This window comes from Trypanosoma grayi (assembly GCF_000691245.1).
Source record: "Trypanosoma grayi strain ANR4 Tgr_36_V1, whole genome shotgun sequence".
NCBI classification, from domain to species: domain Eukaryota; phylum Euglenozoa; class Kinetoplastea; order Trypanosomatida; family Trypanosomatidae; genus Trypanosoma; species Trypanosoma grayi.
In genome coordinates this window covers 6,493-30,250 of record NW_008825655.1, presented here as the reverse complement: position 1 = coordinate 30,250, position 23,758 = coordinate 6,493, and the positions used below count along the sequence as shown (strand labels likewise).

The 23,758-nt window shown below is 52.0% G+C and overlaps 12 protein-coding genes across 12 annotated transcripts; all 12 read left to right on the top strand.

The window, feature by feature from the left end:
• Positions 1-36: 36 nt before the first annotated feature.
• On the top strand, positions 37-1,461 carry DQ04_00361160 (putative RNA pseudouridylate synthase; the record flags this gene model as incomplete). The annotated part of the gene is made up of 1 exon (XM_009308848.1): positions 37-1,461. The coding sequence occupies one exon, from the start codon at positions 37-39 to the stop codon at positions 1,459-1,461; it is 1,425 nt and encodes a 474-aa protein (XP_009307123.1).
• A 245-nt stretch (positions 1,462-1,706) lies between these two features.
• DQ04_00361150 (hypothetical protein) lies at positions 1,707-3,113 on the top strand (the record flags this gene model as incomplete). Its single annotated transcript, XM_009308847.1, has 1 exon — positions 1,707-3,113. The coding sequence occupies one exon, from the start codon at positions 1,707-1,709 to the stop codon at positions 3,111-3,113; it is 1,407 nt and encodes a 468-aa protein (XP_009307122.1).
• A 361-nt stretch (positions 3,114-3,474) lies between these two features.
• On the top strand, positions 3,475-4,326 carry DQ04_00361140 (hypothetical protein; the record flags this gene model as incomplete). The annotated part of the gene is made up of 1 exon (XM_009308846.1): positions 3,475-4,326. The coding sequence occupies one exon, from the start codon at positions 3,475-3,477 to the stop codon at positions 4,324-4,326; it is 852 nt and encodes a 283-aa protein (XP_009307121.1).
• A 603-nt stretch (positions 4,327-4,929) lies between these two features.
• DQ04_00361130 (Zinc finger Transcription Factor family member (ztf-7)) lies at positions 4,930-5,955 on the top strand (the record flags this gene model as incomplete). The annotated part of the gene is made up of 1 exon (XM_009308845.1): positions 4,930-5,955. The coding sequence occupies one exon, from the start codon at positions 4,930-4,932 to the stop codon at positions 5,953-5,955; it is 1,026 nt and encodes a 341-aa protein (XP_009307120.1).
• A 363-nt stretch (positions 5,956-6,318) lies between these two features.
• DQ04_00361120 (hypothetical protein) lies at positions 6,319-7,416 on the top strand (the record flags this gene model as incomplete). The annotated part of the gene is made up of 1 exon (XM_009308844.1): positions 6,319-7,416. One exon carries the CDS (start codon positions 6,319-6,321, stop codon positions 7,414-7,416), a length of 1,098 nt encoding a protein of 365 aa, XP_009307119.1.
• Positions 7,417-7,797: 381 nt separating this feature from the next.
• DQ04_00361110 (hypothetical protein) lies at positions 7,798-8,658 on the top strand (the record flags this gene model as incomplete). Its single annotated transcript, XM_009308843.1, has 1 exon — positions 7,798-8,658. The coding sequence occupies one exon, from the start codon at positions 7,798-7,800 to the stop codon at positions 8,656-8,658; it is 861 nt and encodes a 286-aa protein (XP_009307118.1).
• A 374-nt stretch (positions 8,659-9,032) lies between these two features.
• On the top strand, positions 9,033-14,468 carry DQ04_00361100 (putative cyclosome subunit; the record flags this gene model as incomplete). The annotated part of the gene is made up of 1 exon (XM_009308842.1): positions 9,033-14,468. One exon carries the CDS (start codon positions 9,033-9,035, stop codon positions 14,466-14,468), a length of 5,436 nt encoding a protein of 1,811 aa, XP_009307117.1.
• Positions 14,469-14,806: 338 nt separating this feature from the next.
• On the top strand, positions 14,807-15,199 carry DQ04_00361090 (putative intraflagellar transport (IFT) protein; the record flags this gene model as incomplete). The annotated part of the gene is made up of 1 exon (XM_009308841.1): positions 14,807-15,199. One exon carries the CDS (start codon positions 14,807-14,809, stop codon positions 15,197-15,199), a length of 393 nt encoding a protein of 130 aa, XP_009307116.1.
• Positions 15,200-16,190: 991 nt separating this feature from the next.
• DQ04_00361080 (mannosyltransferase) lies at positions 16,191-17,462 on the top strand (the record flags this gene model as incomplete). Its single annotated transcript, XM_009308840.1, has 1 exon — positions 16,191-17,462. The coding sequence occupies one exon, from the start codon at positions 16,191-16,193 to the stop codon at positions 17,460-17,462; it is 1,272 nt and encodes a 423-aa protein (XP_009307115.1).
• Positions 17,463-18,031: 569 nt separating this feature from the next.
• Positions 18,032-19,066, top strand: DQ04_00361070 (hypothetical protein; the record flags this gene model as incomplete). The annotated part of the gene is made up of 1 exon (XM_009308839.1): positions 18,032-19,066. One exon carries the CDS (start codon positions 18,032-18,034, stop codon positions 19,064-19,066), a length of 1,035 nt encoding a protein of 344 aa, XP_009307114.1.
• A 262-nt stretch (positions 19,067-19,328) lies between these two features.
• On the top strand, positions 19,329-22,385 carry DQ04_00361060 (calpain-like cysteine peptidase; the record flags this gene model as incomplete). The annotated part of the gene is made up of 1 exon (XM_009308838.1): positions 19,329-22,385. One exon carries the CDS (start codon positions 19,329-19,331, stop codon positions 22,383-22,385), a length of 3,057 nt encoding a protein of 1,018 aa, XP_009307113.1.
• Positions 22,386-22,667: 282 nt separating this feature from the next.
• On the top strand, positions 22,668-23,396 carry DQ04_00361050 (ferric reductase transmembrane protein; the record flags this gene model as incomplete). Its single annotated transcript, XM_009308837.1, has 1 exon — positions 22,668-23,396. One exon carries the CDS (start codon positions 22,668-22,670, stop codon positions 23,394-23,396), a length of 729 nt encoding a protein of 242 aa, XP_009307112.1.
• Between the last annotated feature and the right edge of the window lie 362 nt (positions 23,397-23,758).

Below are 23,758 nucleotides of genomic sequence, written 5' to 3'. Positions count from 1 at the left end.
CGACTACCCGATGCGCACTGCTGTAGTGGCGGAGGGATGGGACGCAGGATTCGCTACAGCCGCCCAAAGTCCTCTCCGCCGGAGACGCTTCTAGATTTCCTCTGCACACGCTTCTCGTACCTCTCACGCGACGCGTGGCAGCAGCACATCTCGGCGGGGCATCTGTCGGTAACCAGCAAGGACGGCGTGTCAACGTCCGCGGCCTATGTGCTGCGACAGAGTGATGAAATACACTTCGATCCGCCTCGGGAGCTGGAGCCAGAGGTGGATGAACACATTGATGTCGTGCACGACGACGAGGCGATTCTCGTGTGCGTCAAGAACGGCAATCTCCCCGTCGCAGAGGGGGGACGGTACTCCAGCAACACATTGGTGGGTGTCCTGCAGCGGTGCAGCACAGCAGCCGTGGCTTCTGCATCAGCTTCAGATAGTGCCATCCCCATTACTGCTACTACTACTACTACTACTTCTAAGGGGACTGAGGAGCGGAAGCGAAGACGCAGCAGTGAGGAGCATGCGGCAGGGGCTTCTGCTGCTCCGTTGGCATATCACCCCGTTCATCGTCTCGACAAGGAGACATCCGGACTCGTTGTGCTGGCGAAGCAGGCCACCGCCGCGCGGCTCCTCTCAACGCAGTTCGAGCAGCAGTCCGAGCGGCTTACTGCGAGTGTGTTGCAGCTGGCCGATGCTGCTGGCGGGCAGCTAGGCTCTGCGGCGGTTGATGCGCTCGTGGAGGGGGCGAAGTCCGTCACAAAGTCGTACATCGCCGTTCTCGCCGGTGCGGCCCCCGAAGGCGCCGTCTTTGTCGTGTGTGACCGCATCGGACTGCTATCAGAAGGCGCAGAGCCGGGCGCGAGCGAGCACGCGAAGCTGCAGAAGCTCAAGATGGCATGCTTCCCTGCAAGCGTGCAGGAGAACCCGCGACGCCTCGGCCGGGCGGCGTGCTCGCGCATTCGTATCCTTCGCAGCGACGCGGCGCTTGGTGTCTCTGTCGCGTGCGTGGATATTCTCACGGGGCGCACGCACCAGATACGGCTGCACTGCGCCCAGCTAGGTTTCCCTGTGCTTGGCGACAAGTTGTACGAGACGGCAACACCGGGTGTGGTGGGCGGGTGCCGTGCCGTTGCGGACGACACGTACCTGGCGCGTGTGCGTGGTGGTGTGTATATGATTAGCGCTGCAGCGCCGCGGCTGCGGGTGCGCCGGCATCTTTTGCACGCCGCTGTGTTGGCGTTTCGTCACCCTATCAGTGGTGAGCGTCTGGAGTTCTTTGCCGATCCGCGTGAGTGGCTCCTCCGCGATGTTACGGAGGTTGATGATGAGGCCGCAGATGTAGCATCGACTGCGGGAAAAAGAAGCAACACGAACACTCTTGTAGAGTTGCGTCAGTTGTTGGATAAGGTCATGGATGCACGGAGCGTTTCTGCCGCACATCTCTCACAGTCTCTACCGCCTCTGTAACAGCAGCAGTGTACATGCCTCTGGGGGGTGTAAAAAAAAGAGATCAACAACATAACACAAATGTAAAGAGAAATCGGGTTTCCTTTAAGTCTGTCTGTGTGTGAGTGTGTCTCTCCTCTTTGTAGGCAATATCCCATATCTTATTTTTTTTTCCTCTTCCTCTGCTCTTTTGGGCAAAAAGGTGTTGCTGCAGGACCCCTCACGTAACTGGTCAAATACGATAGTGTGTGGCGGCTACGGGGGAAATGGAGCGCATGGATGACGAGGGCCGCCTCCTCTTCTCCGTGGAGGTTCTGCTGGCGAACGTTCCCAGTCTCATTGCAGACCTCAGCTCCGCCAAGTACACGCTCCTCAGCTTCTCCGATAAGTCGCGAAACGAGGTGAAGCAGAAGACCGCACTAATTCCGGCGGTAAATGAAGCTTTCTGCGAGCTAATGCAGACACGGCATCGCTTGCATAATGAGCAGCAGCATTTGAATGAGCTCGAGACGAGGCTCGTACAGTCAGCGCCGCCCAAGTTTGTCTCTGTGGAAGAGGCCCACTCTGCGGCTAGCCCTAGCCACGTCGATCACCACACCACGAAGAAGAATAATTGCGAGCGTCGCTACGGAGTCGACGCGGAGGAGCGGATAGTGGACTATGCTGGTCCGTCACCGCCAGCACCCGATTCCGAAACGCAATCAGGAGAGGAGNCGTCGAGCCAAAACCATAACAATGACACGAACAACAGAAATGACAACAGAGACAATGTCCACAGTAGTGCACGGATTGACGCTCCCAATCAGGCCATAATCACGCTGAACCCTGAGGACCTGAAGAAGGTACGGGATGCTGAGTCACTTTTAAATGAGGAGCGCGAGGAACTGGTGCGTCTCTCCAAAGAGACGAATGGAATGGATAACCGACTAGAGTCTGACCGCGTCCGCTGCGAGGATATGACGCAGCATGTGCAGAAGCTCAAGTGGGAGTACGAAAAGGTCCGTGCGGCACTCACGGCGGTGAAGCACGAGCGTAGCATGTATGCCCTGCTGCAGCATGAATGGGAGACACGGCAGCAGATAAGTGAAGAGGCGCTGCGCGGAATAAGTGAGATGCACGCGAAGTGCCGTGAAGAGGAGCTCGCTATCCTTACACGTTACCTCGACGATGTGCGGGTGGGCATCGCCAGCAGCCGCATGGAATTAGAAAAGAAGAAGCGTGTCAACGAAGTGGAACTGGCAGTATACCAGATCGCATACAAGGAGCAGCAGGCTGCTGCGGAGGAGGTGAAGGACGTTATGGCCCATCTCCATCACCACCAGTGGGAGTTGGAACTGCTAGCGAAGCGGCAGGAGGCTGAGGAGGCTAGGCGGAACACTATCCGTCGCTTATTAATGGCCTCTCTGCGCATGTCGCCAGATTCCAGTGATGCAGCGGTAGCCACGCGTGAACTCACGGAGGTGCAGCTCGCGGAGGTACGGGAGGAGCACCGGCCTGTTAGTGTACTGGCAACGCGCATTGGCGTGATGGAGGAGCGGCGGCGCGCCATGGCGGCGGTGTTGCAGCGCGTCGCCTCAGCCGAAAGCGACGCCACAACCATGATGTGTGCACTAAGGCAAGTGCAGGATCTGCTTGCGGAGGACATCGTCATTGACGAGGCAACGCTGCAGTGAGAGGCAAAATAGTTGAGGGATGCGATGCTGCCGCCTCCTTTTCCTGGTGCAGGCGTGTATGTTTTGTTTGCTTATATATACATATATATATATATATATATATATATAGAGAGAGAGAGAGAGGGGAGGGAACGAGGATGTAACAGCTCCCTTGTGGCCTCTTGATACTCAACTCTGTCTCGTTTTCGTTTTTATGGGGAGAGTTTGGATCCTGGCATTGTACCTTCCTTTTCCTGTTTCTGCTTTGTTTTGTTTGTGCTTCTGCTGCCTCACCCGCGTCCTCACTGCCGCATTTGAAGAGGGGTGTAAGGGACGAGTTGCGACAAGAAAGGCAGAAATACAAAAAAGAAGCGCGCAAGCAATGCAGTACTCCATCTGTGTGGCCGCAGACTGCGATGGGGAAAAGGTCAATCTGCGGTTCCTATTCGACTCTTACGGCCCGTCAGTGACGCAACTCCTCAACCGCGCCACCATCGCCTTCAACAACCTCTTCCACCACCGTTCCATCCCCCGCGCCTTCGCTGCCAGCGCCGCCGTCGTGTTCAATGACCTGCACTCCACTTGGGACCGCCTCGAGCGGTCGACGCAGCTACTGCACAACAGTCAGGTGTACCTTTTTCAGCCCGACATCATCGACCTCCCGGCGGAGATACCGGAGCCGTTCGAAAGCCAACCGCTCCTAGGAGACTATGTCTCGCCGCGGCGCGACGCGTCCGACTCGCCGCGCGCCAATGGGCCGGCGCACTACGCACCGCGGCCCGCCTTCACGCACGCCAGTCCGAGCCCGTTACCGTCGTGTAGTGATAACAGGAAGAAGCAGACAGACATGCGTGGGGCGAGCGGTGACAGCGGCCGGGGCCGCTACGGTGTCCACAGCTACGACATTAGGAGTGAGAGCTTGAACGGTGACGCTCGGCAGTCCGCGCAGTTCGCGACCCCGCAGCGTTTCGACCGCGAGGCGGGCCTCGCCATTAGTGAACGCACACCAATACAGAAGTTGATGACGTCGGCGTCCCCGCCGATCAGGCAGCCCGCTGAGGAGAGCTACCGCAGCAGCAGCAGCGGTGACGCCCGCAAGAGTATCATACGCGATGAGCGGGAGAAGATCGAGCTGCAGTGGCGGCTGCCCCTTGATGAGATGCGCCGCAGTCTGAAAGAGGAGACGCGGCAGATGGAGAGGAGTATAAGCCCCATGCGCAAAGAGGTGGTCTGATTATTCGTGAAGTTTAACCACGCAGCAAATGGGAATCTCTTTCTAAAAGAAAGAAGCAAGAACGAAAAAGACAAATGGGGAGCATACAACAACAATGAAAGGGAAACTTTTGTATATTGTTACGTGCTTTCGCGACATTGAAGACGTCGTTGGATGTATTGTTTACCTCTGTCCTACCCTGTTCATTCTTCATCTTTCACTTTGCCGTTTGACGCAACTAAAGTGGGGCACCCCAGTACGATGACGGGAATTGTTGCAAGGCACACTAACAATGAAAGTGGGACTATGGATCCGTGTATGTCTGTCTCATTTCCTTCCACAACAGAGGAAGGGATACAAGACTCCGGGTAGTCAAGAAGCAGCACTCTGCTGACCCATATGCCTATGTTTTGTGTCTGCAGCTGTTGAGCCCTCCCTTTTACATACATGCATGCACGCACACGCACACACTGTACCTTCATATCTATTACTATTTCTACCTGTAATGTAAATCCCAAGTACTTTTGCGTGCCAAATCTTAGCCAGAGCACATCTTACATTGTTTTGTTTTATCTTGGGGTTATTGTTGTTATTCAGTGAGGCCCAAGGAGAAAGTGTTACTGCATGTCTGATCTAAAGGGCCTGCAGGCCTCCTGCAAGGCGATCTTAGCGCGCCATCAGCGCAGCAGCAATATGGATTTGACCTGTATAGTGTGCCAGCAGCGAGTTCGGGGGCAGGACAGCAGCATGGAGCACTACGTTGCCGTGCATGGTATTCACCCCACACATTTCGACGACGTCGCAGACTTGGATGGTTTTCTCGCGCACCTTCATGGGTTGATATTCCCCCGCGAGGATGGGCGAATGCACTGCCCAGTCTGCGGCGAGGAGTGCGGTGACAAGGCGATGTGGGCGGTGCACGTGAAACGGGAGGAGCACACCCATTGGAACGTCGAGACGATTCCAGCACTGGCGCCGTTCTGTGTTGCAGCTGTGGGTGTCGGGGAAACCGCGGAGTTAGTGGATCACGGTGAGGATGATAATGTCGATGGAGGGCGTAATGTTGACGGAAGGGATGAGGACGACGACGGCGGCGGCGATGACGATGAGGTACTGGAGGGAGACTGGGATGTGGAGCCCGCCATCTGCCTCTTGTGCGACATTGAGTCAGAGGACTGCCTGCAGCACATGATTGACGCCCATGGTTTTGACTTCCGCGCAGCTGTGCGAGCCCACACGGGCGTGAAAGACGTGTACGATGTTATCCGTGTCGTCAACGCCATCCGCAAGTGCGTGGCGCGCGGCTTGTGCCCGCATCACTACGGCGATGGGGCCGCAGAGGTGGAGACAGAGGCGTGCCGTCGCGATATTGCCGCCTCGTCTCTGCAGCTGCACCTGCGCGCCCATGCACAGCACGCACTTCCCCGCGTGGTGCCCACGGGGGACCGGGAGCTTATCCCCGTTCTCTGCGGCGACGCGTTCCTCTCATCGGTGGCGGTGGGCGGTGGCCTTGTGCTGCACGACGGGAAGGAGGAAGAGGAGGACCCCGACTACCCGATGGTGCCGACCATCGCGGAGATGGCCAAGAGGCACGTGCCGAGAGACGAGCCGCCACATGGCAAAGATGCGCCAAATTTGACCCCAAAATAGCACTGATCGGCGTGCTTGCACTCCACCCGTGAATATTTGGTCAGCAGGACCAGAAACAAGGAGGAGGGGCAGTGGAGGCTTTGACTTCAATTCGATTTAAAGGAAAATAGTCTTGTTGTGTTGTTAAGACATCCCGAGGTGGTTTAACTCCGCAATGTTCACTCACTTCACCCATGTTGGTTTTACTCTGTGTGTGCTGAGAGCAACAGCACCAACTTGTATTCCCTTATGGGGGTGGTGTTTCGGTTTCTGTTTTTTTTTTTATATTTATATATAACGGCCGATAGCAAGAAAGCATCATATTTCTGCCTGCAGTGAGGTACGACACTCGTGAGGGGTGAAAAGAAACAGAGGGAGACAATAATGGACGATACTCTAATTCTCAGTTTTCTTCGTCTCGTACGCAATGGCAGAAGTCACACGCGTGAGGACAATACATTCATATTAGGGGACTTGCGCATGCTAGATGAAGGACCGTACGTGGCTGACAGGGAAGCTCTACAGACACAACGGCTCACTAAAGGGTCTCTGTCGCAAGTGGCACTCGCTGTCTGCGTCAAGGGTGCTGTGGCGGAGATTTGGTACTTCCGGGATTTGAGAGTTCCAAACCTTTCATCTCCCAAGTTACCGCCGCCCTACGCCAGTAGTGCGTTCCAGGGCACTTCACTGACATTTCAGCAGGAGAATTCTCTGAAGACTCTAGTACGTGTTGTTTATGCTTACTTACGCATTCACGAACTATTTGTGGAAATAATGGGCATGGATATGCATGAAGTGGCGACGTGTCTTGTTGTGGACATGAACGAACTCCCCCACCTGGAGAAGGACCTCTGTGAGAAGAAGGTGTGGGAGGTGGAGGGGCTTCTGAGCATTAAGGTCATCTATAACTGTCTGTGGCGCACTTCCCTTGGAAACCAGACGGTGACGTTTACAGCTGTCAATTCAACAGTATCGACGTCAAGAAGGGTGGAAAATATCGCTGAGCAGCGAATTGGAAGTGCTCCAGGGATCGGTTCGGAATCAATCGGTAGTGGGCTCTCTCTGCCAACACCGCACTTCGCGCCAGCACCTCCTCCAAGCTCCATCGGTTCAGGAATGCTAAGCATCTCACAGAAGTGTCCCAAGAGCCCTACGATACCTCTACCAGAGATATTTCTTCCGCACGCTATGACGGCAATGGCGGATAGTTTAGTATTCTTTAAAACACCTGTGATGGGTGCAGTGGCAGCAGCGCTTGCGGATCGTGGCACTTGCACAGCGGCTGTTCGATGCCACAACTTTGCCCCTGTCTCAGCCTTTGTAGCTGCCGGATCAAACTCCTCGGAGGACGACAAGATGCAGAGCATTGCCGACGAGCTCCATGATCTGTTGGACGCATGCGACGGAGCAACTCTTCATGAGGTGCCAGTTGACCTTAATGAAGTCCTTGATATGCTAGAAAAAAAGCCGTTGGATCCGTGAGGCAAATATATCTATATATAAGGGTTACTCTAGTGATGTGCTGCAGTTTGCACAAGTGACTCTTTGTAGCACATGTCCTTACGCTGAGGTTAAGGGCTGTGAGAAGATATTGCTCCGAGTCTTCACCTATTTGGATGAAAGAAGTAAGGCTAGTCGTGGTGAACTCTTGTTAAGGATAAGTGCATAATTGCGTAGGAATTGTGTCATTTACCTGGTTGGATGCGCTCTGTTGTTGTTGTTGTTGTTGTTTTGGGGGGTGGGGGGGCATTCATCCATTTGCAGTGTTCATGCGCTTCTGTGAATGAGACTGGTAGGTGTTTCTGTGTGCCGTGTATGTTCATCTATTAATTCCTCTCAATCTTCAACGGCCTTGTCTTCCGCATGTGCACGCTTCCAGATGATCACCTATTCTTTGAGAGAGTTGTGTCCTTCTCTCATATGCGCCCGGCGTTTCCCGTGAGTCGGTCGAATTTTCCTACAGCCGTGGCGTTTGCACGACGTGGGCATTCAGCAAGTAACGCGCCTCCTCCTCACTCCTACGCTGCCTATTGTGCCGTCACCGGAGAGCGCTATTCACACCAACTGGAGAGAGAACTCTTCTACTTTGCCCGTCAGATGAAGTTCACTTCATCATTCTGGATCACGGAGAAGCGGAGAAGACAGGAGGGGATACGGCTGCGCTCGACCGGTGAAATACCCTTCTGTCACCGTTCAGCACTGGATCAGAGTCATGCTTTCAACGTCATGAATGCGGCTTATGTAGAGGACACAGACTTGTTTTTTTTCTTTACGCTGCGCCCACTCCCAGTGCGTGGCATTTCTCATGGTGTGCATTGGGTGCATACTGAAGGTCAGTGGCGAGCATTCGCAGACACCGATCCCCTGTATCCCTGTCTGTCAAAACTGATGGCACACATCCGACATCTTCTGCTGCGTAACTCATCCGTCAGACACGTCTCTTCAAACCTGCGTTCACCGCGGCTGCCAGCCGAACGTGTGGGAATTGGTGTGAAGAGCCGAACACACGAACTGATACTTCCACACGCCACTTCCAGTGGACGTTATCCGGAATTTTTTTGGTTTGATCCCACTGCTGTTCATTCACACCGCTTCGCCCTGTTCGCAGACGCTGTGTGGCTTCCGCTAAGCAGTGCGCTGATGAGTCCCACATGTATGTACAACATGGATCAGGTTGTGCCATTCCATGAAGCGAAGAGTACTGCTTTTCCCATCAGTCCCTGACCGCCGTACACTTCTTCGTGTCAGATTGTTTTGTGCTTTTCTCAGTGCTTTGTTTTTCGTTTTTGTATATTTGATCTCTGTTGTTGTTGGTAGTGGTAGTGGTGGTGGTGGTAGTTTTGTTTGGGTGTGAGTGAGTTTTTTTGTTTTTGTTATCCTTCTCACATAAACGTGAATGAGTATATCACAATTCATTTTCTTGGTAGCACGAAATGTCTGTGTGATGGAATGTGAATCATAGTCGAGAAGGTGTGGAGTTTTTTCTTTATCCTGTCTACTCTTCTTTTTTTGCTGTGAATTTCTTGCAGAAGAAAAGGCCTTATTAGACGCAGGTCCGTGAGACAAAAAGCAATTCGTGCCGCACTATAATCTGCAGCATGCAGAGCGTCTTCACCATAAAAGTGGGAGAAAAGAAGGCCGATGACGTGCGGGATGTTTCCGTGCTTTACCACGGGGAAGTGCACCTGTCCACCTCGCACCGCAACGTGAAGTGGGCATTCCTAACGCGCTTCCCTGCACCCTCCAATCTGCGGAGCGGTTTGCATCCCTCAGGCGTATCACCAGACGACAATTATGAGGAGGGTGATATGAACAGAAGTATGCAGGGTGGCGTCGACAATCGCTTTGGTGCATCGAATAATAACTCTAGCGGCAGGGCAATGCAGGAATATTTATGTGTATTCCACCGTGATGAGCCAAAGAACCGCCTTAGTCATTACACCGCACGTCAGCCATCCATCATCTGCTCCGCGTACAGCACCCTCCATCCCGCTTCTGTCACGCATTTTGTTCTAAAAAACATCAGTCCCACCAGTGTGGTACCGGGGCTGCGTGGGGTGCTGATTCACGGCTGCCAGCAGTCTTCACGTGGGGCGTCGCCGAAGGTACTGCAGATGTGCGGCTTCACCTTGCACCAGGCGGCAGACTTGTGGTGGATGGCCTCGCAGCTGACAATACGGCCTGTGTATGTGCCTGTGGCAGACGCTGAGCTCATGTTGACACTTCCTGCTAGTGCATCTGCAACTGTAGTGTCACCGTCCTCTCAGGCCAACGCCACCAACAGCGGCAGTAGTGTGGCGTCAAAGTATGCATTGATTGATGCAACTGTTCTCACACAATTTCAGGCCTTTGAAGGACGTTTGATGGCGGTAGCTGCGTGTGGCAGCGAGGTGCGTCTCGCGGCGACCAGTGTCGTAGAGCATCTGGATGTCTTGCTGTGGATTTGGTGGCCACAACGTTTACATGTGCCACAGCTACGCGTAAAAGGGGCGTCTGTCTCTGTTACCGTTTCAGAGAACCCACAGGCCTCGTTGCAGGCGCTGTTTCTCTTTGACGCACTCCGCGGTGTATTGCATGTTATTAAAACACCAAACCTCCAAACAGGAAAAGGGGCATTAGAACTGCTCTTTACCGTGTCGACAAACTGCCCTCCTATGGTGCTCCCCTGCCTGCGTGCGTCTATGGTTCAGCCCATAATGGTGTGTCATCATCCGGCAGTTAATGAGGTGACGCTATACCACGTTCCAACAATCTTGCAGGATCCTTCACCGTCGAACAGCATGGCGACCATGTCCCTCGCAAGTGTTCTGCCAGTAAAAACTGTCATTGACGGAGTTCTTTACCAGGCAGGCTCGACAGTTGCCTTTCAGGCCTCCCCACGCCCGAGCAGCGATAGGGAGAAGGAAGAAAATAACGCACATGAGCAGGATCGCAAGCCCTATGTAGTGAGTTTTCCATCACTCCTGGAGGAGCAGCATCCACTTATTCACTTTATCCTAGAGACCCTGGAGTCAGTGCTGGAGTCGGAGCGTATAGCGTCACTGCAATGTGAATTGCTGCGTCGTGCGTGGGAAAGCAAAGGTATGGGAAAGGTACTGGACTTTGGAACTGGTTGTATCAAGCTTATTGAGGATATTGTGCGTGCTAGCATGACGGGGAGCATTAGCAGTGGTGGTTCGGATGTTGTGGACTCATTGTGCGATGGCATAACAGATGAAAATGATGCACGACTGTGTGATATTATCGTCGATCCCTTTTTCTTAACTGCCGCTCTTTTGCAGCATCGTACCCTTGGCAATTCTGGTCACAACGAGGGGGTGGGGACTCGAGGGGCTATGCCATCCAACATGCAAGTAAACCACCTCTGGACGAAGCATCAGTGTGGGCTCAGTGTGTTTGTTCTGCACCTCCTTTGTGAGAGTTTTAAACTGCAAGAGCGTCTCTGGGCTTTGCTCGAGCCGCTAGCGCAGCTAAATCTCCGTTTGTGTCAAGTGATGGGATGGGTCCAATACGTCCGCTACTACTCAACGTGCCTATGTGTTCCTGAGGCGTCTGATCTCGCGAATCATCATTCTGTAGTTTCGTCGACATCATCATGCTCTCAGGCCTTTCAGCGCGCTCTGCCTGATCATATACTTCTTGATCACTTCATCTTCCACGCTGACTCTTCTGCAAACGCTGTATTGAATGGTGACCCTCCGGTATTGTACACTATCCTTCAGCGCGTGCTTGAAGGAAAGGCGCGGGCCTCCGGTGGGTGGCCGGCCATCAAGGGCGTCAGCTCCACTTCGCCACTCTCAATGGCTAATCGCCTGTTCTTCATGCTGGTTGACTGCTTTGATGCGCCCCACACGCTGCAGAATCTTGCCTCACGGTGGTGGTACCTTCTTTGTAGAGGGCTTCTAAAGTATGGCATTGATCCCACATTCGTGTCGTCGGAGCTGTGTGTAGGCGTGGCGCAGCCGATCGAGCGGGCGTTAGCAATCGCTAGAGATCATCCAGAAGACGCATGGGACGATGATTTCAATGCGGTTATTGGTCGATTGGATCGATTGCGTCATGCTCCGACGCTTGCGCGCTATGCGAACCCAGCAGGTGACGTCTTGCGAACGGCGCAGGAACGGGCAATTGGGAAGCAGTATCGCGCCACACTGAACGACGATGACGGTGTTATTATGCGTCCAGACTTCCCCAAACACTGGGGTGACTCACGCATGGATATTGTGCAGACCATGTTGAACACTGCTGCACCTATTGCACTACCGAGACAAGTGGACGGTGTAGATGACATCTACACCTCATTAAGGACCCTTTCCATACGCGCAACGGCTCTCCCTGTTGGGCGTGGTATGTTCACGCTTTGCACGCAAAACTTCAGAGTACGTGACAGCGTGCCAATCCCAGGTCTCAATCTTGAGGGACGGACCACTGATGGGATCACAATCACCAACACTTCGGAAGAGGCATCCGCGGAGAACCTTATCTGGCCCTTATTTCACAATGGGTGTGCGGCGGGACTTCGTTTCCTTCCGCTGCCACATTTTCAGGGTCACGAGCCAGTGAAGGAGGAACAATCCATCACGCGTGATTGGGTGCTGTATCAGACACGCAACATTGTTTGCCCAGCTTCAAGGTCTGGGTTACTGCTTGCGGCAGGAATTTTAGGTCACTTGAAGGTTCTTCAGAGGACGGATATATATTCCCTTCTTGTGTCACCACAATCACAGTACTCTGGGCGAGAGGCAGTCACCATTGCCGTAATGTTGGGTCTAAGCTGTAGCCTTCGTGGGACATGCAATAGCATTGTCTTTAATTGTCTGTCAATGCACGTTCAGTCACTCACCCCTGCTACGGAAGATATCGAAGTTTCTCTGGATGTTCAGACTGCTGCATTGGTGTCTATTGGTATTCTGCACCAGCAATCACCCGACGCCTTCTTGGTCGAAATGCTTCTCATTCAAATGTCACGTCTTCCCTCAGATGAGCACTTTCGTGATCGTGAGGGGTATGCGCTGGGAGCTGGTTTTGGCCTTGGGCTTCTTTTGCTCGGAATTGGGAGTTCACATGGTGTGCCGAATGTCGAGAACCGTCTGTTGAAATTTATGGAAGGAGGACGTCGCGAGGCAGTTCCATCAGCGTGTGAAGGTTTGGAGACTTTCAACGAGCTCAACCCTGACAACGGACACTTCTTGACGCGAGGACTTCTGGCACGGAATGCAAAGGATTCCTTTCGAAGTCACTGCACCCGAGTATTTGAGGGTGATCGCTTCAACATCGCAGTCTCCGGTCCCGCGGCGACAGTGGCGTTGGGTTTCATATACATGCAGACAGATGACACTTCCATGGCAACAAAGGTGGCCCCGCCAAACCGACTTGTTGGTTTGCAGGGCATATCTCCGGACCTTTGTCTTCTTCGGTCTATGATGTCCTCTCTCATTATGTGGTCAAATATTGAACCTACAAGAGAGTGGCTCTGGCGTAGTGTTCCATCATGTCTGCTGCGACTTGCAAAGTCACCGAAGCAGAGTGGGCTTGTGCCTGCACAAATCCGTTATCTCATGATGAATCTTGGTCATTGTCTCGCTGGTGCTGTGCTAGCCTTGGGAATGCGCTTTGCAGGATCGATGGATGCTGATGCGGAGGGTGTTGTGCTTGCCGAGCTGAACGGTTTCATTAGAGGACATATTGGCACCACGGGAGCTGTGATTTCGACTATTCAACGATCCACTGGTGCATTTCAAGCATGTCTCTCAGCGTGTACAGTGGCAATAGCACTTATCATGGCTGGAACAGGTGATGCGCAGTGCCTCGCCGCCATGCAAAAGTTGTACAAGCGCACCAAGGTGAAGTACGGCGATCACCTTGCCGTCTCCATGGCCACTGGACTGTTGTTCCTTGGTGGAGGACAGTTGACGCTCTCCAGCTCCCTCTCCTCCGTCGCCGCACTCATCATGGCTTTTTACCCCATCTGGCCTGATACGGCTTCTGACAACAAGGTACACCTGCAAGCCCTCCGACAGCTGTACTGCCTGGCGGTAGTGCCGCGTGTTATTCAAACTGTGGATGTGCTCACTAACCGATCTGTGTCGGTACCCGTTCGTGTGATTGTGCACCGTGGGCGGCTTGGCCAAAATGAACCATCAAGTATTGTAAAGGAGTTGTGGACACCGCTCCCGAAGGGGAAAGAGGATCAGGCTGTCCGAATGGTAACTCCCTCTCTCTTGCCCGACATTAGTACTGTGACTCAGATCGAGATTCGTAGCGCGCAGCATCACAATCTTACAATCTACAACACGGGACCTAATGTCATTGGCGAAGGCGGCATTGTGGTTCGTGTGTTGGAGAAGAACGTTGTGAACACTTGCGCAGGAGGGACAATGCGAAGTCATGGCGAGGAGCTCGTGGTGGATTGGATACAGCGCCTTTTCAGTGAGCAACTGCAGCAGTGTCCGCATCCTATTGAGGCTACAGTTATTCTTGATAATGTGAATCTGCTCTTTGCATCGCAGAGAAGTTTCTTGACGGAGTTTGGTCTCTCGGAGAAGGAGTTCTCCTCGGATTTTGTTATGAATCTGCGACGCACATTGGAGAAGCGCTACCGTGGTCTCCTGCATCGCTGTGGAGAAATGTCGCCGCACCATCCCCTCTCCCACATTTTCATGACGCAGAAATCTGTCTACAGCACCGCTGTTTCTCTGGTCCAAACCCTCACAAGTGCCGAAGGGTACCCACGCGATCTCGCCCCCGTCGCCGAATCGCTGCACCTCTGCGCCGCCACAACAGAAGCAGAAGGCTCATCGGAAAATGGCGATATCTCTGTTCCCGCTGTGATGCGGTGGCTCTCCCAGGCGCTGCACTTCCATGGTATTGGCGGGAGCGTGTGGGCGCTTCCGCAGGCACTAGCAAACCACGCGGCGCTGCTTCGCCGACGCGATCAACGGTACCTTGCATTGTATCACATGAATCAGCAGCTGTATCTTCGACCGCAGGTGCTCGAGGATGTGGTCGATTGCTGCGTGGAGTATGCGGAATGAGTTATGGAAATGAAGAGAAGGAAGATAGACTTTTCATCTTATTCTTAATGGCTTTGCTGGTGAAGTCAGCGTGCGATTGATCACACAATAGCCTTAATGGAGTGGGTGTGGGTGTGAGAGAGAGAGAGAGAGGTGGAACGAAAAAAAAAACCTAAAGAGAGTAGTCAACGCCAGGGGCTGAAGTACCTGGCGAATCTCTCTCTGAAGGTGTGTCGTCTTCTTTGTAAATCTCTTTCCCTCTCGCTGTGCTTATCGGACCCAGTTTGGTTTGGTCGTTTAGGAAGGACAAAAGCAAGAAAGGGGAAGAGCGAAACGAAGGTGCTGCTTATTTTCGAATCATGGATGATGATAAAATTGTCATGTTTGACGCCCAGGGCGCCATCCGCATGTATGATCCGGAGAGGTTCGACCAGCTACTGAAGACCATCGAGGTGGAGAAGCGCTTCACCACCCGCATGGACGACTTCAAGAACATAGTGAACCAAACCATGTCGATTGTCGAGCAGCTGGGCAAAGCCATTGAGGAAGAAAAGCTCAAGGCGATCGGGTCCCGCAACATCGTAGAGAGCGAGGCGGAGGAACGCTTCCGCACAGTCCAGGAGGCACAGGTTCGGCTGCGCGAGAAACAGACGGAGCTGGACCGCTATGTCGCCGAGTATGACTCCCTCCGCAAGGTGGAGCAGGAGCAGGAGCTTGTCATTCAGCGCCTGAGCCAGTCCGCGCAAGACTAAGAGGCGCGGCAGCAGCGACGAATAGCAGCAACAAAGAGAGTTCTACCTCCCCAGTGCTGTCATGTTAGAAACGCCACTCAGCAGAGACGCATGGATCTTGTGATCTCTGTGTGAATACTTTTTTGTTTCCTTCCCTCTGTGTGCGTGTGTATTTGTCTCTCTTTCTGTGTCTCGCATCTCATGCGATGACGCACTTCTCTCTCCTGTCTCGTCGACGAAACGGGCTTCAGCGGGTGCGGTGGGTATATTACTGCTTTTGCTGTAGAATACTCTGTTTTTCCAAGCCCTCTCCCGCGTCTGCATAGGAAATGAAGGTATAGGCGGGCAGCCACGCAGGTAGAGAATGAGGGGGGCACGATCATAAGTGGTCTAGGCGTGACACACACGAATAAAACGTTTTAAACGGAGCGTTGAGACGCGTACCCCGCGGCGGGTCTTGGCTGGCCGGCGCGTTAAGTGTTGACAGTCACTCGATCACGTCCAACACGGCGGACTCGGCAGAACTGAATGGAGGCGTCGGCGCCATTAATGGCACATCAATGGCTCTCCGCTCAGTACCGATGAATTGCAAAGAGTGACATACAAAAAAATACCTAAAATGGCTTCACACAAAACGACAGTATTACTCTACGCAGTTTGGGATATTTAAAAAAAAGGTACTTTACACGACGGTTGGTGAGGTAATGAGTATTGACTACTTTCCTTTTTGTAGCGTTGCTGTTATTATCTGTGGTGTGGCAATGTGTGTCCATGTAAGGATTTGTCTTTTTTTTCTTCGTTGCTTCACCGTTGTCGTTGTTGTTTCACTTTATTTGGGAAATGCGATGGATTCATTCAGAATCAGAATAATTTCTCTCTCTCTCAAAATGTCTCTCTTGAGTCTTCTGTTTCCGCATCTTCAACCACCTCCTGCTTTATACGTTCCCACGTGAGGCTTCCCCTTTCAATGCAGTTTCTTGATGGTGGTAGGTGATAATCACAATAGTTTGTGATGCAGCAGCAGAAGCCGACGTGGGTAGACCGCGTCACCATTGGTAGGCTCTTGTGGTGGGGCGGCGTCATACGACTGCTCCTCATCATATACGCACATTTTCATGACCGCTACTTCCGCGTAAAGTATACGGATATCGACTATATGATCATCGTGGACGGTGCGCGGGAGATGTGGGGGGGCGGCTCACCGTTCGACCGCACGACGTTCCGCTACACACCTCTCCTTGCCGTCCTCATGCTGCCGAGCGTGCTGGTGGCTAATCCAATAGGGAAGGTTCTGTTCGCCTCCTGTGATCTGGGTGCTGCGTACTACTGCTACGATGTCCTGGTGAAGTTTGCAACGGAGAAAAGCGCAAAATTGATGGTGTCACTTTTCATTCTTTTCAATCCCATCGTCTTGAACGTCTCGACACGCGGGAACAGCGATATGCTGATCACCTTTATGAGCCTCCTCGTACTGTCGAAATTTTCGCAATTCAAGTACTACCAAGCTGCCGCCATTTTGGGCTTTGCTGTCCATTTCAAGATTTATCCCGTAATCTACGCTCTCCCGTTGGTGCTGGGCTTGTGGGAGCGGGCTGAAACTGCTAACACTTTACAGCGATTTGCACGCGTGGCGCCAGTGGCGATCCTCTGCGGTATCATTGCTGTTGTTTCCTTCGCAGTCCCCACCTACCTATGTTACTGGTGGTTTGGCCAGCAGTACCTGGATGAGGCGTTTATTTACCACGTGTACCGCGAGGATCACCGCCACAACTTCTCCCCTTACTGGCTGCTCATGTACTTGAATATGGCGCGCCGTCATGTAGGCGTTGGAGTTGACTACTCACCTGGCCTTTTCGCGTTTGTGCCACAAGCCATCGTTCTCTTCTTTGTTTCGTTTAAGCTGCGCCGAAACATCGCCCATGCATGCTGCATTCAAACGGTACTTTTCGTCGCGTTCAACAAGGTGTGCACAGTGCAGTACTTTGTGTGGTTTATCCCATTTCTGGCGTTTCTCTTCTGTGAGCCGCTGGGTGAGAAAGGGGGTGCGCACCGCCCGGGACTACTCAAGATTGTGGCAGTCATCGCTTCGTGGGCAGCAACGATTCCACTGTGGGTTGCCACCGCCGTTCCATTGGAGTTTCATGGCTACAGCGACTTTGGGCGGCTTTGGATCGTGTCGTGTGTGTTCTTCCTAGCGATGGTTGGGCTTGCAGCGTGGCTCGCACGCATCGCCTACCGTGTTCAGGCGAGTGCCGCGCGAGCTAAGACAGTCAAAGTTGCGTAGCTCCCGGCCACGCTGATAGAAAGGTGTGGAATAGCTGAAGGGGGGCAGCAACAGAAGCAGCATGTGTAAGTGCTGGGCAATGGGCAGCGCATAGAAGAAAGAGAAGGGGGTCGTTTCCATTGCAGGAAAGCGAGCGAGACATGTCCAACTCATTTTTGCACATACGGTCAACACGGGTGGGATTTGGGGGAGAGCATAAAACAAGGCAAACGCGCCAAATAGATATCAATATTTGTGTGTCCTGTTCATTTTTTTTTTCGTGCTATCATCTTTGATAATGTTTGCTGTTCATGATGCCTGTTTTTTTTTAATGTGTGTTTTACTCTTTTATTTATGTAGTTTCCTTGAGGTGTTTGAAATGGATCACATCACTAGTGNAACACGGGTGGGATTTGGGGGAGAGCATAAAACAAGGCAAACGCGCCAAATAGATATCAATATTTGTGTGTCCTGTTCATTTTTTTTTTTCGTGCTATCATCTTTGATAATGTTTGCTGTTCATGATGCCTGTTTTTTTTTTAATGTGTGTTTTACTCTTTTATTTATGTAGTTTCCTTGAGGTGTTTGAAATGGATCACATCACTAGTGATTGGAGTGAGCCAAGCCCAGCCGTTGCCTGTTGCAACGGTGCAGGGGGTCTTTCAGTCAGTCAGCGCTTTCTCGCTATCGCTTTTGCATTTATCAGCTTTTGTCTGCTGTTCCTATATGCCTGGTCGCTGCTCGCGAGCTACTACCGCCCTTTTCGGAGAATGTCGTTGGCCATCCAGTCTGATGTGTGCTCCCGAGCAATATCCGTCGTACATTCCCTTATTGTTGTACCCTCCTTGATTATTGGGGTTGCTGTTATGAAGTGGGGAAGCTACTATGAACCCCTTGGCGATGTTTCATTTCTTCAAGGTGTCTTATGTATTAGTCTCGGTTATTTTCTCTACGACTCTGTCCTGCTTTTGATTTACCAGCCGCCACAGTGGCTTGGCTTCCTCATACACCATATTGTGGCGAGCATTCCCTATGGAATTTACATGTTTGTCAATGCATGTCCTTATGGTCTGTTTATCCTTGCCTGCTTCATGCTGGTGGAGGCTACCAACCTACCTCTACATGCGCGGGCTACATTGGAAGAAAATGGCATGAGTAACACAAAGGCGTACGCCGCGGCACTATATACTACCTTTCTGGGGTGGATCTTCTTCCGGCTCATCAATCCTACTGCACTCCTTATTATCATTCACAAATACATTATCCCGTGTCTCCCACCAAATCGTACCTTGTGCCTTATACCAGGCCTCGTGTGCGCCTACCTCATTAATGTATTTTGCTACGCTGTATTCGTGTTTATATTGTGCAAAGAGGTACTGCTCCGCTGGAGCTATTCCCCACAATTGGGAGATGTGGCGCCTTCAGACTCTACGCGGCCGGTGGATCTGAATGTGAAGAATATGACAGATGATGAGCAGAACATCGTAGGCGAGTGCCCATCGCGCCTGCTTATGTACGAAGCACAGGAAAGCTTGCGAGAGCATATAGAAAGGAGCGGCGTAATGGAGCATGTCATGCCGGCTCGTACCACGAGCAAGGTTTCTGAGAAGCTGTATCCGGTATAGCCCTGGTGTATGGAAAGCATATGAATAACAAAAGCGAGGATACTCGCGCTAATTTTGCAAATACGTAGATGTGTTGTCTGCCATTCATCGCAATGCAATTCCGTCTCTGTGCTCTTCACTTGCTTGTTTTGGTGCCTGTCTGGCTGTTGTAATTTTCTTCTTTTCCATATATTTCGGGTTTAAATTGAAGAGTACAAGGGGAAGAGAAGATAGTGTCTTTCTTTCTCACTCTCTCACACTCTTTCCTTTCCTCTCCGGTGGCATGGCCTCTTACTACGCAGGGCTCTCCCTGCGGGAAATCTACGAACGGAAGTGTACGGAGCTGCAATGCCGCAAGAACTCCGCGATATGCCACGTCCTCTCCAACGTCCCTGACGAGTTCAATAGCCTGACGCTCATTGACCTCTCCAAGAACTTCTTAGGCCCAAAGGGCATACTCCCGCTCCTGGAGATCATCCGTTGCTGTAGAAATATCCGCACCCTCGACCTCCGCGAGCAGCAGTTGGATAACGACGCCATTGACGCGCTTTGTCTCGCATTGCGGCAGCACCCATCCGTTGTGAGGATTAATCTCACTGATAACCCATTGACTATGTCTGCAGGAACTTCACTTCTGCAGCTCGCCAAGACTAATCCGGTAATTGAGTACATAATACTTGACAAGAGTGGGATACGACCCTCGCTCCTAGCGGTGATACAGGCACATCTAGAGCGGAACCGGGAGAAGAAGGACAAGGCGGCGGAGCGGGGGTTGGAGGCCCCCAGTCCATCCGAGGAGGTTTTGACTAGTTGTAATGCCAATCATAATGGCGGCAACGAACCGGATTCGTCAGCCCCCGTGTTCCGTGCTGCAGGTGTAGGAAAGACAGGTGACCCTTCACTAAACGGCACAGCGGCACACGGCGACGGTACCGAGCGAAAACGTCTAAAGATGCATGATGTGGAGGCAGCCTTGCTGTCTTTCTCATGTAGCGTCCACGAGGTCCTATTTGACGAGAACCCTGTCCCAGCCATAGCACAGCTTTGTGAACAGAAGCATGCGTGGTTTTACGACACTCAATTCGCTGCCGATGATGTGGGCGTGCAACATCGGGCAACAACAAAGTATGGTATCTCTGGTTGGCGCCGTGTGTGCGATATTTATCCATCCGCGATGCTGTTCCCTGAAGAAGAGGAAGTGGACCACGTGGCGATGCCGCGGAACTGTCGCCCATCTTTCTCGTGGATTTTCACCTGTGTGGAAGCTGTTTCCACAGATTTGGAGACTCTCCAAAACACGGTGCTGCGTTCACACTGTGGAAGTCATGGAGTGTATGGCCTGCGCGTTCACATTGATGGAGCGTGGAGGTACGTCATCGTTGATGACTTCCTTCCCGTGGACAGCAAGGACAATCTTATCTTCACTCAACCAGTGGACGGGAAGTACTTCTGGCCATGCATTCTCGAAAAGGCTCTTGCAAAGATGCACGGTGGCTATCCTGCACTTGATATGTCTCTTTTTGACAACCCAAGGATTCGGATGCCTTCCCAGAGGATAGATAGGAGCAGCAGGATTATCCACAATCTTCGCGCCCGCAGTCTTATTCCAACCGATTTGCTGAACATGAATAGTGACAACAACAATGAACGACAAACGAACTGCTCCAAAACTTTGAGTGACCTAAGTGGTGGGGTGGGTATTGTGCGATTCTTGCACCATGAGGGTTTCCAGGCCGATGAGTGGTGGTTGACAATGCTCGACCTTTACGCTGCAGGGGCCATGATGGTGGCGATGAGCGGTTCATCGAGGAATACACCTCCTGGCATAGAGCCACGCCATGTGTATCGTATCCTTCAAGTGCAGCAGGTATATGGAATGCGGCTTATTGAGCTTTCTAGCCTTTGGGCAAGCGCACAGTGGAAGGGTGACTGGTCTGACGAGTCTTCACTGTGGAACCGACACCGGGATGTTGATGCCGCACTCCGCGGGCAACGCTCGGCTAACAAGTCCGTCTCATTCTGGTTGTCATACACCGATTTTATTTCCGCATTGAGTGAGGTGCATATGTGCCATGTGTTTCATGGATTTAATGAACGTGTTTTAGAGGGCGAGTGGGACCAAAACAGCGCCGGTGGGTCGTGTTTTGAACATCACTGGCACCTCAATCCTCACTACAGACTAAAAATAACTCAAAAATCACCATTTTTCATTAATCTCGCTGTACCTGACACGCGCTTTACACCTACTGATGTTGAGTCACTTGCCATACATATTCTTCAAAACAAGCATTTTCCTGTCCGATACAAACACGATACAGAGCAGATTGTGGCAGCAACAAGTTACGTGGTCACGGACTCCATTTCATTTGAGGGTATTGTGCGGGCAGGAGACAACTATTGGGTGGTTCCAAGTTCTCACACAGGTGGAGTCATGGGGAAGTTCTTCCTGCGCATATTCAGCCGTTCTGGGTTCATTATTTGGAAGGAAGAGCTCTCGTACCACTGGAACACAATGACGTATGGAGACACAGTGGAATGCAGTGGAGATTATGGCGCTGGTGATGATAACGCGCAACTCAGTCTCAGCTTTGACTCTGGTAGCGCCTTTGGAAATGATGAAACGAGGAAAGGGGTTCTCGTTATGAAGGTACGTGCGTCAGATAGTGGTGAAGTCGCTCTCGGGATGTTTCTTGTGATGTCGACCATGGTGGAGGACAGACCTTCACGGTCGGTTGGAGTTTTGAGTGAAGAGAGTATTGTAGCGTCAAGTAGCTTCGTTGTGGATGACTGTGTGTATCTAGAAGCCGAAGTGTCTCCGTTTCAGACGTATACACTCGTTGTGTGTGTGAATCCGGTGGGATCGCGTGCAAAACTCGACTTTACGATATGGAGTTCACTCTCAGCGCCACGGCTTACGCCGTTGCCCGTGTGGGAAAAGAAGATTGTGTCCGTGTCGTGGCCGCAGGGAAGCGGTTCTTACTACGAGGTGACACGAAATCCCCAGGTTGAAATTTACCCGGCCAAAGTGCACAGCACACTTGTAATACGAATGCAGGTGAGAGAGTGCAGCTACACTGATCCCGCCATTGTATTTTTTGTATTGGCTAACGATGGTCGTCAGGGTGAAGGAATCAAGGGGCAAATACCGGCGGATAGAGTAGTGGTTCGTTCTCAGTATGTGCGACACCACACGGTCCAATGTGAGCTTCAGGTTGTGGAGCCTATGGACTCCTTGCTGGTTATACCATGTCTCCAGCCCGCCGGTTCGCTTGGGGACTGCACCATCAGCGTTGCGACGGAGAGTGGTGATGTGACGGTTCGCGTTTTATCAACAAGTTGAAAGGCGGAAAATGAGAATTTCAAAGAGAGGCTCGATACAACCTCTTTAGAAGAAAAATAGGAGGGTGTAGCCCCTGTTATGTATAGGACTCCTTTAGATGTAAGCAATGCCGAATTGGTTATCCAGAGAGCTTTTACACACCGTTGTCATTAATTTCACGCCAAAATCATAACTACACCTGCATATATTCATTTGTGTTTATACTCTTCTACTCTTGTATTCGTTGGTCACCTATACATAGGTACCAGAAGTTGGTGTACACAAGTCCCTTTGCGCTGGCTCATGACGACCTCCCCGACTGAGGATCGAAGACTCACTCCAAATACTGAAGTGCATGTGGTTAGCTCTGTTACCCATGGTAGTCCCCTGTATCATGAGAGGAGATTTTCGCATGTTTGCACGCTTGTGCGTCAGGCTGTTTCAATCATTGGCATTCTAGCCTTTGTGTTTATTGTTCTGCACGCGAGTGAGACGTGGTGGGGTGATGTGTTCCTGTATCACCCCGTATCGATGGCAATTGCATTCATGGGAGTTCTCCCGGAACTTCTGCACACCATTGCCACAATTCGTGGTCACTCACGAAACTTGGGTCCGCGACGCGTTATGGTGGCAGAGGCGCATCGCCGACATGCTCTCACTTTGAAATTCTTCAGTACCTTTGGCATTATCATGATTGAGTGGAGCAAGTTCACACGGTCCAAGTTGCACTTCAGGACTTGGCATGCGCGAATTGGTGGTGTGTGTGAAGCTGCGCAGGTGCTGGAAGTGTTACTTGGCCTTACTATATACTATGGTCTTGCTGATCACTTCCTTACGGTCTCTCAGCGTTGTACTCTGCGCCTCATTCATCGTCAACTTGGCGCCATTGTGGNGGTCACTGGTGTGGTTGCCATGTTTCTCGGCATGTTTTCCCATTACGCCGTAAGAGTCTTTGATACGACAGTAGTTCGGTTGTTGTTTGCTTTACTCCCCGGTGTACTGGCCGTTTGGGCGTACTGTGGTGCGTCTTAGGGTGTACGCACGATTTTTGAAACATGGGCGCCTGGTGCGCCCTTCGTTCTTGTTATTATTTTTACTTGCTTTGGAGGGGGTTTGCTGGAAAGCGACCGTCTGGGTATCGCGTGCTTCGTTCGTGTGGTTTCTCTCGGTGCGAAGGATTCGCCTACCCTACCCCGCCGATGGAAATATTGTGCTTGCACGATGTGCCTTTCTTTTACTCTATTCGGATGTTTCCGTTTGAAGAGGCCGCTCCATTTGGCGCTTTTTACCGTGAAAGTCGTGGGTTTTTTGAGAAGGATATTCTCTTGTTGCCAACACAACGAGACTATTGGTGCGTATATATATATACATAAAGAGAGAGAGAGAGAGAGAGA